The 13,407-nt window shown below is 42.2% G+C and overlaps 3 protein-coding genes across 5 annotated transcripts; 2 read left to right on the top strand and 1 right to left on the bottom strand.

Annotated features, from left to right (window-relative positions):
- The first annotated feature begins 2,059 nt into the window (after positions 1–2,059).
- LOC129237993 (mitochondrial inner membrane protease subunit 1) lies at positions 2,060–2,779 on the top strand. Its single transcript, XM_054873018.1, has 2 exons — positions 2,060–2,204; positions 2,268–2,779. Exons 1-2 carry the CDS (start codon positions 2,103–2,105, stop codon positions 2,670–2,672), a joined length of 507 nt encoding a protein of 168 aa, XP_054728993.1. The 5' UTR covers positions 2,060–2,102; the 3' UTR covers positions 2,673–2,779.
- A 415-nt stretch (positions 2,780–3,194) lies between these two features.
- LOC129239085 (exosome complex component RRP4) lies at positions 3,195–4,293 on the top strand. Its single transcript, XM_054874378.1, has one exon. It carries the CDS (start codon positions 3,302–3,304, stop codon positions 4,196–4,198), a length of 897 nt encoding a protein of 298 aa, XP_054730353.1. The 5' UTR covers positions 3,195–3,301; the 3' UTR covers positions 4,199–4,293.
- Positions 4,294–8,645: 4,352 nt separating this feature from the next.
- LOC129238512 (rho GTPase-activating protein 15) lies at positions 8,646–12,825 on the bottom strand. Of its 3 annotated transcripts, none has more exons than XM_054873558.1 (5): positions 11,309–12,825; positions 9,878–10,213; positions 9,688–9,793; positions 9,413–9,595; positions 8,646–8,847 (listed from the first exon to the last, which is right to left on the bottom strand). In XM_054873558.1, the coding sequence occupies exons 1-5, from the start codon at positions 12,147–12,149 to the stop codon at positions 8,796–8,798; spliced, it is 1,518 nt and encodes a 505-aa protein (XP_054729533.1). In that variant the 5' UTR covers positions 12,150–12,825; the 3' UTR covers positions 8,646–8,795. The 3 variants fall into 3 exon arrangements, with proteins under 3 accessions (XP_054729533.1, XP_054729532.1, XP_054729534.1); XM_054873557.1 differs by having other exon boundaries at positions 8,646–9,283; XM_054873559.1 differs by lacking the exon at positions 8,646–8,847 and adding an exon at positions 9,166–9,328 and having other exon boundaries at positions 11,309–12,818.
- Positions 12,826–13,407: the final 582 nt, after the last annotated feature.

Raw genomic sequence — 13,407 nt, forward strand, 5'->3', positions numbered from 1 at the left:
GAAATACAAAAAAAAAATTTTCTGTTAAAGCTTTAAACTTACAAATTATTCTGAAAAAAAACGTAATATTCCATCAAAATGCCCCCCGGGGCCAACAAGCTGGGGGATAATAGGTTTGCACCTTTATCCTCATCTCCCAAAAGCAATCGGAAAAAACCAATAACCGCAACTCTGGATGCATTATATGCTGCACCATATCATTCAGCTATAAGAAAATCGCTTCGTGCATTTCCAACATCGCCTATAAAAAATTTATTAGCTGAATCTGGTCTTCCCTCACTAAGGGATAACATGGAAGACAGTACTATGAAACTCTACCCTAGGATTATTCTTGGTTCCAACAACATGAATCAGCTATATACATATACTATATCACCTAAATTACGTAAACTTTGTCATCCACCATGGTTGATGCCTAAAGAATCTTTTATAGACAATCTAGTCCGCCTACCTAAGAACATCACTCCTAATGCGATTTATATCGCTGAATTTCGAGTAGTCGCGAGCGAATTGAAACATAATAGTTGGAGATTTCTTTACACGGACGGCTCTAAAAACTCAAGTACGTCTTTTGCTGTCGTTAGCGAGAAAGGTAAGCCGATATCCTATGGGCTGCTTTTCCCTTTCTATTCTATATTTATTGCTGAGGCCACCGCAATTTTTCACGCTGTTCTACATGCTTCTAAAAACTCTGGAAAGTATGTAATATGTACCGACAGCTTATCATGTTTTCAAGCTATAAAAAATTGCTATAACCAAACTACTGTCATTAATTCAATTAGAGAATACCTTATTTTATATCAAAAGAAAATTAAGCTAATGTGGGTTCCTAGCCATGCTGGTATAACAGGAAATTTTTACGCAGACGAATTAGCAAAAGATGCAGCTAACGCGCCCACATTAACACTCAACTTCTTTACAAAATCTGATATATATCGTCTCATCAATGAAAAGAGGCACTCGAAACTCTTCGTCGATTGGATTTCTTATAATCATCATTATACAATAGTCAACTCAGCAAGGATCAAACCAGTATATCCTTCAACAATTCCAGCTAACTTTCTCACTCCATACATACGTCTCCGGATAGGACACACAATAGCTACGCATGCTCACCTCCTTGGTAGCATAAGAACCAATAACTGTCCATTTTGCAACGACGCAGCAACTGTCCTCCACCTATTAGAATTTTGCCCAATGCTTCGAGATAAAAGAGAATGTTACTCTAATACGGATCCTATTTCCCTCCTTTCCAGCCCAACTGAGGAAAACATAAAAACCATATATCACTTTCTAAAAGATTGCGACCTATTGAAAAGAATTTAACACAAATCATTCCTTCAACGGCCAGCTGATAGCCTCTGATGCTAGCGCTGCATGTTTTTTAGGTTGTATATATGTAAATTTACATTGTATAAGCTTATATAAATAAATAAAAATAAATAAATATTTAAAAGGTGTTGCAATGAATTCTATAAGCTTTGAGTTAAGACAGTAAAAAGGTCTCCATATAGCCAAATGAATAATGCGTGACTATCACCGGTATAGTTCGGGCTCAAAATGCACTGTGTACATGAAACAGTAAATGAAAGAAACAGGTTTTTTCTAAAAGCGATCGCCCCACAGCAGGCAATAGAAAACTATAATTGTATTTCTGTCATGAATAAACTCGCAAAAACCAAGCGGCATTCGGAGGCAGTATAAAAGTTATCGCTTAAGCGATTTTGATCGGAAACCAGGTATATATAATAAGGTGGCTTGAAGCTGAAATTGTAACTGTCCTTTGTTGTACTTGCTAAAAGACTAAAGTTACTGCTGATTTTATCGGAGTTAAGTAAATATACCTTACACACATACCTCGTTCGTCTCTATTACAGTACCTCAATTTTGCTACCGAATCAAGGGATTACAGACGCAGCTTAATGTTGTTTCTTTTTCGTCCGACAATGCACACATTGAACATATCTCACATAATCAGCTGCTTGGCTTTGTTTTCATATCAGCTGTTAATTTACTTACTAAAATCACTGTAATAGAACATTTCTCGAACGTCTATCAAAGTTTATAAAAAAAATGCATAATAACTCATAATTCAAGCGAAGATGGTCTCTATATTCTCAAGGATTAAAGACATATTAAAATACAGCGCCATGTATGCCTGCCTTACGCACTGCACTTTCGAATATGTCGGCGATTTTGTGGTGGTAAGTTAACTAATAAGTTATTTCATATTCCTTCGATTCTTATTGTCTTGTAATGATTTTCAGTGCAATGGCCCATCGATGGAGCCCACACTATACACTAAAAACATCCTGCTGACGGAGCGTATATCAACGCGTTTCCATAATCCGGCTCGGGGGGATATCATTATTGCCGTTTCTCCCACCGATCCAAAACAGTTCATTTGTAAACGCATTGTGGGCATACCTGGTGATCGGATCGTTTTAAAAAATAATAAAATAGCGACAGGTGTCGGTGCTGTTGAAACAAGTAAAAAACAAAAGGTAATGGACTTTTCAGAAGAGTACGTGCCGCGTGGCTACATCTGGATAGAGGGTGACAACAGTGAAAACAGTTCGGACTCACGCTACTATGGCCCAATACCACTGGGGCTTGTTAAAAGTCGAGTAATTTGCCGACTTTGGCCCATAAGCGAAATTCGTATGCTATAAGCCAAACATTTAACAAATAGAGAAAATAGTCTAATAAATAATAAATTTACAATTTTGAACATCCACAGGTTTACAAATAAAGTGATTAAAAATTTACAATCAGAAAATGCATTTTTGAATGAGGTACATGTATATATAGTTAATTTCTCTTGAAGCAGGTACTGATAAACTAATGAGATAACTTACAAGTGTAAAATTTACAAAACACAAACGCACATATTCTTGAATGTCGACATTTAAGATAATCGTAAAAATGAAGGCGACTCTATTAAAGGTGGTAGCGGTAAATCAGCTGATTTGTTCTATTTCTTTCGCTGGCTGTGGCTGTCAGGCCAGAATGAAATTAGGCAAATGCGTTTTTTGTTTTCTACTTTACCATTACTTTGCTTTGACAATTAAACGTACAAAACATTGTTGTTTATCTAGTGACTCCAATGCCTGAGTGCGCCTTGGTAAAATATATAGCCAATATATATGGTGTTTGGCAATTTTTCAAAAAAACAAAACATCTGGCAACTCTATTCGGTGTTCCGCAAGTTGCTCGTGTTGGATTTTGTTGTTTAGTACCAGTTTTTTACAAACTAACTTTCTGTAAAGAACATTATATTATATTTGCAGAGTTTGCTATAATGACTACCAATGTCAATATACGGTTGGCCATTGATCGTGTCAATATGGGCCTATTGGCACAGAACCAAACGAGAGCACCGCGTCTTTACACGCCTGGCGAAGTTGTCACCGGCCAGTTCGGTTTCATGAAGGGCCACGGTACCTATGTGGAAGGTGATGATATTAAGGCATCCGTTGCAGGTGTAATGGAGCAGGTGAATAAGCTTATCTCTATAAAGCCACTTAAAAGTCGTTACGTTGGCGAAATTGGAGATGTTGTTGTGGCTCGCATAACTGAAGTGCAACAGCGACGCTGGAAGGTGGACACAAACTCACGTTTAGATTCTGTGCTGCTGTTGTCATCTGTAAATCTACCCGGCGGTGAGTTACGCAGACGAGGCGTTGAAGACGAGCAAATGATGCGGAAATATCTGCAAGAGGGTGATCTTATATCGGCTGAGGTGCAGAATATTTACGACGAAGGCACGTTGTCGCTCTACACACGCAGCTTGAAATATGGCAAACTATCACAAGGAGTGCTTGTAAAAGTATTTCCGTCATTGGTCAAGCGGCGCAAAACACACTTTCACAATCTGACTTGCGGCGCATCAATTATTCTCGGCAACAATGGTTTTATCTGGATATCGCCTACTGTGAATACCGAATCTGATGGTGGAGATGGTGGTTTTGCACAGAACTTGAGCGAAGTGATACCACGGGCGGATCGCGAAGTGATTGCGCGATTACGCAACTGCATTTTGGCTTTAGCGCATTGCAAAATGATGCTGTATGACACGAGTATATTGTACGCGTTCGAGGAGTCTATGAAATACGAAGTGCATGAATTGCTGCAGCAGGAAGCTATATTTGATGTAGCATTTCTAACACAACATCGCCTACGATTGCAAGAAGAGTAGCAGTAGGCTCTTCGACGGGTATTATTTGTAGTAAACTAGGATGTCTGTACATATCTGCTAACAATAATAAAACGTAAGCATTTTTTTTCATAAAATGAGATTTTTTTAATTTTTATTTTTTTTTCTTAAATACTGTATAATTTTATTAGGGTTGGTGTCGAAATTCTGTATGTACAAAATTCTAAAAACAAAATTCTGCTTTTTAAAATTCTGCTTTTTTTAAATTCTGCTTTCTAAAATTCTGTATTACAAAATTCTGTATTATATAATTCTGTATTAAAATATAATGTTAACAATGTTAAAGAGGTAATGTAATTATTTAATTTATTATTATTATTATTTTTTATTACTATTCGTTTCACAATAGATCAGCTCTGGTCGCAGTGCGTAATGACCTTCTAATAATAATATTATTATTCGAGATATTAAATAAAAAATAATAATAATAATAATTTTTTCTTCAGTTTCGATAGAATCCACAGTATTTTTGCTTAGAACTCCTTTTCGCGTGGGCGGTTGTTGTTGTTGTTGTAGCAGTATCTTCGCCCTGTCAGTGTAGTGTAAATTACCGGTCGTCTTCGTCTAGCTCATCTAACGGTAGGCCCAGGAAACTGGCAGTTTCGACGGGTTGGGTCCAGGGGAGAGAGGTGTTAGATGAGTGGGTTTGATGGGGCATGTGAAGAGGTGGTTAGTGTCGTGCGGGGTACCTTCACATGCAGGACATATGTTTAGTATGTCGGGGTCGATTCTGGATAGGTAGGAGTTTAACCTGCTACAATATCCAGAACGTAGTTGTGCCAAGATTACGCGGGACTCTCGAGGAAGCTGGAGCTCTTCGTCTGCGATAGGTGGTGGTTGGACTCCGATAACGGCATTCGGGGGTCGGGAGCTTAGGAAGGTGGTAAGTGTCTCCCGATGAATGTCGTTAATAGCCTGTCTGTATACTGTCTGATCCTGGAGAGGTCTGTCCGTTTTGTCCTGGATCTCGTCCACGTAGTTGAGGAAGTGTCTCCTGATGTGCCTGGGAGGTGGCTCAGGCTCGAGCAGGTGTCTGCATGGGTGAGGCCTACGGTGACACCCAAGCAGAAACTGCTTGCCGAGCATTTTGTTATGCTCCTTAACCGGGAGCATGTGCGCCTCGTCATGTAAGTGGTGAAAAGGGGACATCAGGAGACATCCTGTCGCGGTCCTGATGGCAGTATTCTGGCAGGTCTGAAGCTTCGTCCACTGCGTATCACTGGTTCCAGGCGACCAGACAGGCGCGGCATAGTTCAGAACCGGTCGGCCTATTGCTTTGAAAGTCGACAGCAACATTTCTTTGTCTTTGCCCCAAGTGCTGCCGGCAAGCGACTTGAGGACCTTGTTGCGATTCTGTACTCTCGTTGCAATAGCGGTTGTGTGCGCCGAGAAGGAGAGCAAGCTGTCAAAGGTGACTCCCAAAATTCTGGGGTTGTTTATCGTCGGAATTGGGGTATCATCGACGTGAACCTGAAGTGGCAGCTTGACCTCCTTTGTCCAGGTGGTAAATAGGGTCGCCGTGGATTTCGTGGGAGAAAGTTTTAAGTTTCTCGCAGCGAAGAAGCGAGAAAGGCTGGCGAGGTAGTCGTTTACTTTTGAGCATAGGCCATCAATGTCATTGCCCGACGCCATTATCGTGCAGTCGTCGGCATATGAGACCAGTGAGACTCCCTCTGGTGGCTGGGGGAGTTTCGAAATATAGAAATTAAAAAGCAAGGGTGAAAGGACACCACCCTGCGGTACTCCTTGCTTTATTTTTCTTTGTTTTGAGGTTTGGTCTCGAAATACTACCGACGAGTGATGACCACTCAGGTAGTTCGCGGTCCACCTCTTCAGCCCTGGCGGGAGTGTCGACTGTAAAATGTCATCTAGTAGCGTGGCGTGGCTGACTGTGTCGAAAGCCTTTTGTAGGTCCAACGCTACTAGGACAGTCCTCTCGCAGGGGCGGTTTTGGTTAAGGCCGCGGTTTACCTGGGTGTTTATGACGGTGAGTGCCGTGGTGGTACTGTGCACTCTACGGAAACCATGCTGGTGTGGGGCTGGAGTCAGGTGTTGAGTGAGGAGTGGGAGTAGAAGGGCCTCAAGTGTCTTCACTACTGGGGAAAGGAGAGTTATCGGACGATAAGACTCCCCTTGGTTGGCGGGTTTCCCAGGCTTCAGCAGTGGGACCACTCTCCCTAATTTCCACTTATCAGGAATGATGAGAGTGGCCATAGACAGGTTGAAGACCTTTGTGAGATATTCTACTCCCAATGGACCCAGCTTTTTCAGCATCAGCATGTTTAGTCCGTCGGGGCCAATGGCTTTTGATGGTTTCATGTGTTTGATGGCCCCCTGAACCTCGTCGCTGGTGAAAGTAAGCGGTGCACTGTTGTAGGGCAGTTTGTGCAGCCGTCTGGTGGCACAACGCTTGGATCTGTCGACCGGAGGATGCAATATAAATTGCCGGCTAAAGTAGCTCGCGCATCTCTTCGGGTCCGACGAAGTACGACCGTTGAAGGTGATATCCACCTTGTCGTTGTGCTTCGTCGGGTTCGACAGGGACCTTACGGTGGACCAGAGCTTGCTCACACCAGAGGTGAAGTTGCAGAACTTCAGATGCTCTACCCATTTAGTCCGCTTATGTTGAGTGACCAGTTGCCGGATCTCCAAGTTGAGATCCTTTATACGAGGATCCCCGGGATCGGCCTGGCGTAGACGGTCACGCTCGTTTGCCATAACGGCTGCTTCGGCTGGGAAATTGGGACGTAATTCCCGGATCCGTCCAGCAGGTATGAAGCGAGCCGCGGCGGCTGTAATCGCCTTGCGGAATGCGCGTTCGCCTGCGCGCACATCGGTGGGAGTGGGTAGGGCTGCGAAGATGTTCTCAGTAAATTCCGCGAATCTGGTCCAATCAGCTTTGTTAAAGTTGATATATGACCGGTGATCCGCGGAAACAAAATCGGCGGGTCTCTCGATCGAGATGATAATGGGCAAGTGGTCTGATGCAAGCGATAGCATAGGTCGCCAGGTTATGCTATTTATCAGACCAGCGCTAGCAATTGTTATGTCAGGCGAGCTGCTACAATTGCCCACTACCCTAGTGGGGGCGTCGTCGTTTACAGTGCTGAACGTCGAATCGTCTATCTGCTCTGCTGTCCCCTACGATCATTTGGCAGGCTTGAATGCCAAAGATCGTGATGCGCGTTAAAGTCACCTACTACCAATCGATTTTCTCCCCTGATGAGCGCACCAATATCGGGGAGATATCCTGCCGGGCAGCAGGTGACAGGGGGTGTATAAATATTATAAATTTCGAGCTCGGCATCGCCTGACCGGACAGCTATACCTTGACGTTCTAAGGTGCTGTCCCTGCGGTCGATGCCTTCATCAATAAGACGATACTGCACTGAATGGTGTACTATGAACGCTAGGCCACCACCGTTGTCTCGCTCGCGGTCCTTTCGGTGCACGTTATAGCCGTCCCTGGTAATCAGGGGAGAGCTAGCGTGCAGTTTTGTCTCTTGGACCGCAGCTATCTTAATTCCGAACCGATTCATGAAGTCGACTATTTCGTCAATCTTACTCGTTAGTCCGTTGCAGTTCAGTTGCAAAAGCTTGAAGCTTCGCGGGAGGGTCGTCGTAATTCGGGGGGTGAGGAATGCGTGATGTTGTCTGCGTTGGACCTGCTGTGCGTTCCGCAAAATGGGGAGTGGCCTGATGTTGTCGGGAGGCCGCGCCACGGGGGCGGTTGCGGGTGCAGCAGGGGGCAACGTAGTCGCGTGTCCACTCACGGGTGGTGTGCAGGCCGGAGCACCTCCGAAAGTGACACCAGCCACTGCAGGAACTGCATTGGACAGTTGTCAGGTTCCGAGGTACTACGGTCTGGCACACGGAGCAGACTGTGCGGGGGACCAAGAGCTGCTGGTTTGTCCCCGCACTGGGGTAGGAGCAGGAGGGTTGTGGGTTGGAAAGGGAGTCGTGTTGCTCTTGGGGGCTCCTGGCCGTTGAGGTGTTGTTAGTGGCGGCAGTGTGATGTGCCGGCACTGAGGGCAGTGTCGCCGTAGAGGCGGTGACCGCCTGTGGGCGGGAGCAACACGTGGCCACATACCTTGTGGACCACTCCCTGTGAGTCTTAAGGCCTGAACAGGTCTTAAGATGGCACCACCCGTTGCACTGGTTACACCTAACCGAGGTGGAGTTCGGGTGGAGCCGTTTGTGGCAAATGCAGCAGTAAAATACTTCAGGTCCGGGGTTGGGTTCGACGCCAGCCCGGAAGAGAAGTATTTGGAGCAAACTGGCTGCAATGAGTTGCTCCTGTGACGAAAGGTTTAGGGTAAAATACGGTGCACTAGACAGGGCTAGTGTACTGGGGCGGCAGCCCTTGGTCGGGAATAAAAACCCGAGTCATTCCGGTAACGTAGAACCGGCTGCCATGGGAATGTCGCGTGGGCGGTCTTCGGCCGCGCTTCAAAAAAAATAACCCTCATCAGTCCAACTCCGGCTACGCAATCCACCGTATTTTTGCGTAGAACTCCTTTTCGCGTGGGCGGCCTTTGGTCGCGCTTCAAAAAAATAACCCTCATCAGTTCAACTCCGGCTACGCAATCCACAGTATTTTTGCGTAGAACTCTTCTAAAAAAAACGAACAGCTGCGAAGAATTATTAAGAAAAGAAATGAATTAAGTCACACTACATATTTAAAAAGAATTCCAAAAAATATTGTAATTGGCTAAACTAAAATATTGTTATCGCTTAAGCATATACATATGTATATTTATGGAATAAATGTTTATTTTGTTACTTCTTGTATGACGAAAATCACAAAAGTTGAATAAAGCAGAATTTTTCGCATTAAACATGCAGAATTTTGAAAAAGCAGAATTTTGGAAAGCAGAATTTTAAAAAGCAGAATTTTAAAAAAGCAGAATTTTTTTGCAATTTATGGAATTTTGTCACCCAGAATTTTGTAATACAGTCATATGACTATTTAATTAAAAGAAATTTTGAAAAATCAAATCCGGTTGTGAGAGCGTCTTGCGTAAGCGTCGCACACTGATGCGTTTATGCCGTCGCTCTACCGAGCATCTGTATCAGGGAAGGAGTAGGCGAAAACCGTAAATTCAAACATTTCTTTGGATTGAAAATAATTAGAATATGGAAAAAAAACAACACAATAGGCACACAGAAAATTCGAAGCGCATATTCACTACTTACTCGAATATACGACTATGATATTCGATCATAATTTTAACACAATCTGCCAGCAGTTGACTCTCCTTAATTAACTCTTGTAAGTCCTGTGTATTTGTGCCCTTATGCACGGGATGGAAAATCGTGGGTGTAATGGAAATGGCAAGCGTATCGGCGCTCACTTGCTGTAGAGGTACCTTCGTCAGTCTTAAATTAGAAATTAACGAGCTTAGATTCTGCTTCTTCAACCTATATATGTATTTAGATAATATGCAAGCTATGCTTGAAAAATAAATTACTTGTTGAAATGAGCAAATATGTAATTCATGGTATCACGATTAACTTCCGGCAATGTACGGATCAGTCTTTTTAGAATATCGATTTTCGCAGTTACATCCGTTAGTACTGGAATGGACATAGAGAATGAGAAAAATAATATTACAATGCCTTCAAAACTACTCATAATTTTGCTGAAAAACCAAAACTTACACCACTGATTCGGTTTTCCAATGAACGTTTTCGCTTCATTTGCACTAACAAGAGGACTTTTGATTTCCCGCAGAAACAACTTCAGCACACCAGTTAATGTATGAATGTCGACATTCGGTTGACGCAATGACTCATAATCATTTGCATCAATGCGAAAACGCAGACTTTGCATTTTATTATAATCGCCACACTGCCGATAAATACCCTCGATGGGCTCCGAAGCCTTACGGTAACGTTCCTCGATCAAATCACAGCAGTCCACAACGATTTTCGGAACGGTTTTGTGCACCTCATGTTTGAGTACCATTTCGATTTCCGTATCGAAGCAGGGTTCATCTAGAAATTAGAAAAGCGAAACAGGGAATTATTTTGCGACATACATACATATACATGTACATATGTAGTAAATGTGTATAATTTTCATTTGAAGTCCTAAATAATTACCAGAAGCACACGTTCCATTTTTTTTAATTCATGAAAAAATAGAATTTGTAAATAAAAATAGAAGTAAATCAACAAGTACATACACTAGTATCGCTTGCCATAAATTGGGCTAGTCATTATCGAAAATATTCGTTGGTCTCCTTTGCATAGCATTGAGACAACTTTATTTGCTTTTTATGAACAATTCGCCCTTTCGCCACAAAAGCATGCTAAGCACATACTGCATACATTCATATGGATATGTGTACAGGGAATGCTTTCAAATATTTTATCTGATTCGAGTGCACATACTACATAATTTCGTAAACAAGTAAATGCATACATATGTATGTACATATGTATGCGCATTGATATGTAAAATGTTTCTGGTTTACTTTTATTTTATTTTAAACTTAGCCCATTACTTAAAAACTCTTATCTCATTATGAATTGATATCAATTGAAATGCTGATTAAATTTATAGTTGTAGAACTTGCGTGCGTCGACAGACCACTAGTAATTTCACTTGCTATCTAATGGTTGTAGTAAGGCTTTTGATATAAAATTTAGCACAATTAGTATTTACGCACAATTAGAAATATTTTCTCACTTTGAGTCACCCGCAAACAAACATGGGCATGGTTTTTAAGTTCGAGCATGAAGTGGTTTTGGCTTGTAGGCTAATAGTTTTAAAAGTCGAGAAGGAAAAACTGTTTAGTACATTTTTTTATTAATAATTAATTAATTAATGCAACATTTAAATATATTCATTGATCTGTAGGGATTTCGCGGCGTTTTTAGCTCTGCTAAGCTTTCGAACATTGGAAATCACATCAACATACAAGTACATACCAAACAACCAGTATGCGCATACATATAAGGTCTCTGTTTGAGTCGTTTTTCCATTTTATTTAGTCCTCTTTGCGCCCCTCTGTATTGCACTTTTATTTTTTGCGCGTCCGCCACCCCCTAATATAACAAAACATTTGCATATGCAACTCAACTCACCATTATAGATATTCTGCTCTTTCAGCGTAGCAATGCTCGGACGCTGCTTAAACCAATTTGACAAATTCATCCACGCCACCAATTTTGAAGGCTGCACCGATACCTGCGCATTCACATTTGCATTGGCTTGTGCAGTTTTCTTGCGCATGCTGCTGCGTTTCCGTTTGTCGGACACCTTCAAGTGGTTCAGCTCTTCTACACGCTGTATGAGTCCTTGTAAGCGTGTGGACAGCTCTTGTCCAACGGTGCGTTCATTTTGCACTTGCTGTTCCAGCTGGGTGACGCGTTGCTCCAGCTCGGTAATGCGTTCCGCGCAATATTCCTCGCAGTATGTGCGCTCACGTGCTCTCTGACGTTTGTGCTCCTCTGCTGGTGACTGCGCTGAGCATGCCGAGCTGGTGCTGCTATTTGTTGCACTATTGAAATGTGTTGCCTCTACAGTGGGTGTACAAACGACGGGCGCACTTTCCTCAACTAAGAAGCGCGACAAATCGCGTGTACTTGCACTTTTTAGTAACGCCAGCTTGTTGATTGGACGGGGTTCCTTTAAATAAATTACTGGTTTCTGTCGTCGGCGAATAAATCCAACTTGTTGCGTCAGTGGCTGCTCCTGACTATTCTGACTGCATAGATGTTGTTGTGTGCGTGTATAACTTGGTGTGCGGTCGCGAAAGCAATGCATTATCGTTTTATTGCGTTTTTCAAAAACAGCCTGTCCCGCAGCATCGATTAGTATACCCGCTGAATCGGGCGTACCAGGAGTGACTGTTGCTCTGGGTGCTACATCGTTACGGCTGCGACTATGGCAGTTGTGACTGCTAATGCTGCTGCTCGTTTGCATATTGACGACTACCGAAGAGGGGCTGCCGAAGGAAGGTGGAGGATGGGGATACAAAAACTCACATATGCTTGCAAAGTACAATGCGAATCAGTGTATGTACTCATGTGGCACATGTGCATATTTTAGCCTCTGTTTGTGTGAATATGTTTAGCTTAAGTACTCAAACGTGAAATTCAAAACCGCTGGCGATATTGGTTATCACAATTTGCGTTTTCGTGAGTTCCCCAAGAAGCTACTTAGAAGGAGCAATGGTCATTGCAGCCGCATAGCACACACATGTACACACACAGATAAAGTTAGTAAGTAACCGCCTGATCTTGGCTTTATATGCGCATATGTATGTCCGTATTTTATTTATTTATTTATTTCAGAAAACTAATTGTAATTCAATCCACTGCGAGCACTTCACCCGAACGCTTTCAGACACAATATACACACATATTAATGAAAATAAATAAAAATGTTTATTATTTTTACGTACATACTATTCATTGCACAAAATCTCAGCAAAAATGCAGTGCCAACAGGCGTCAATCTATATAAAGTATGTATGTGGATATGCGTGTGTGTCTATAATTTGACGCGATCCATTCGACCGTACCGATGACGCTTTCCACACCAAGAGCACCTACTCACTGCTTTCGGAAACTCTCAGGAAACTTAAATTTCATGAAAATTGTTGTGGCACTAGTCGGCTAAGGCAAAGTAATCTTATCTGTGCGCGCAATAGCAAGCTACGCTACCAACGTCGACGCTGTATCGACTCAGCCCCACTCAGCCAATAGTACCATCACAGTGGCCGAACAATCTCTGCCGTTCTGTAATGCTACATATCCTATGCATTAATTTTATCAATCAGAAGAGGGAATCGCTGCAGCTATGAGGTTTTTCGTTTATTATAACTTTTTCGGATAAATATGTAATAATCTTATTATTATACCCAACCATTTTTGGCACTACGTAGCAAAAGTAACCACTCATGGGGCATAAATCGTATTACTCATTGCCAGAAACTCATACAAAATATTTAGCGCGTTATGATTAATCAAAAATAAACTAAATACAATACTCCACCCGTTTATCGACAACTTTGTATAAATAGTGCAGCTCTATACATATGTACACACATCCCGATGTGCATATGTAAATAATATATAATTTCAAGAGGTAATTTACAATTGAGGAACTACTGTAAAAAAATTGCGCTACATTGTATATTTTATAGATTAAATATTAATCCACAAATATAAAAAATCAG

Source organism: Anastrepha obliqua, chromosome 2 (genome assembly GCF_027943255.1).
Source record: "Anastrepha obliqua isolate idAnaObli1 chromosome 2, idAnaObli1_1.0, whole genome shotgun sequence".
Taxonomy (NCBI): Eukaryota; Metazoa; Arthropoda; class Insecta; order Diptera; family Tephritidae; genus Anastrepha; species Anastrepha obliqua.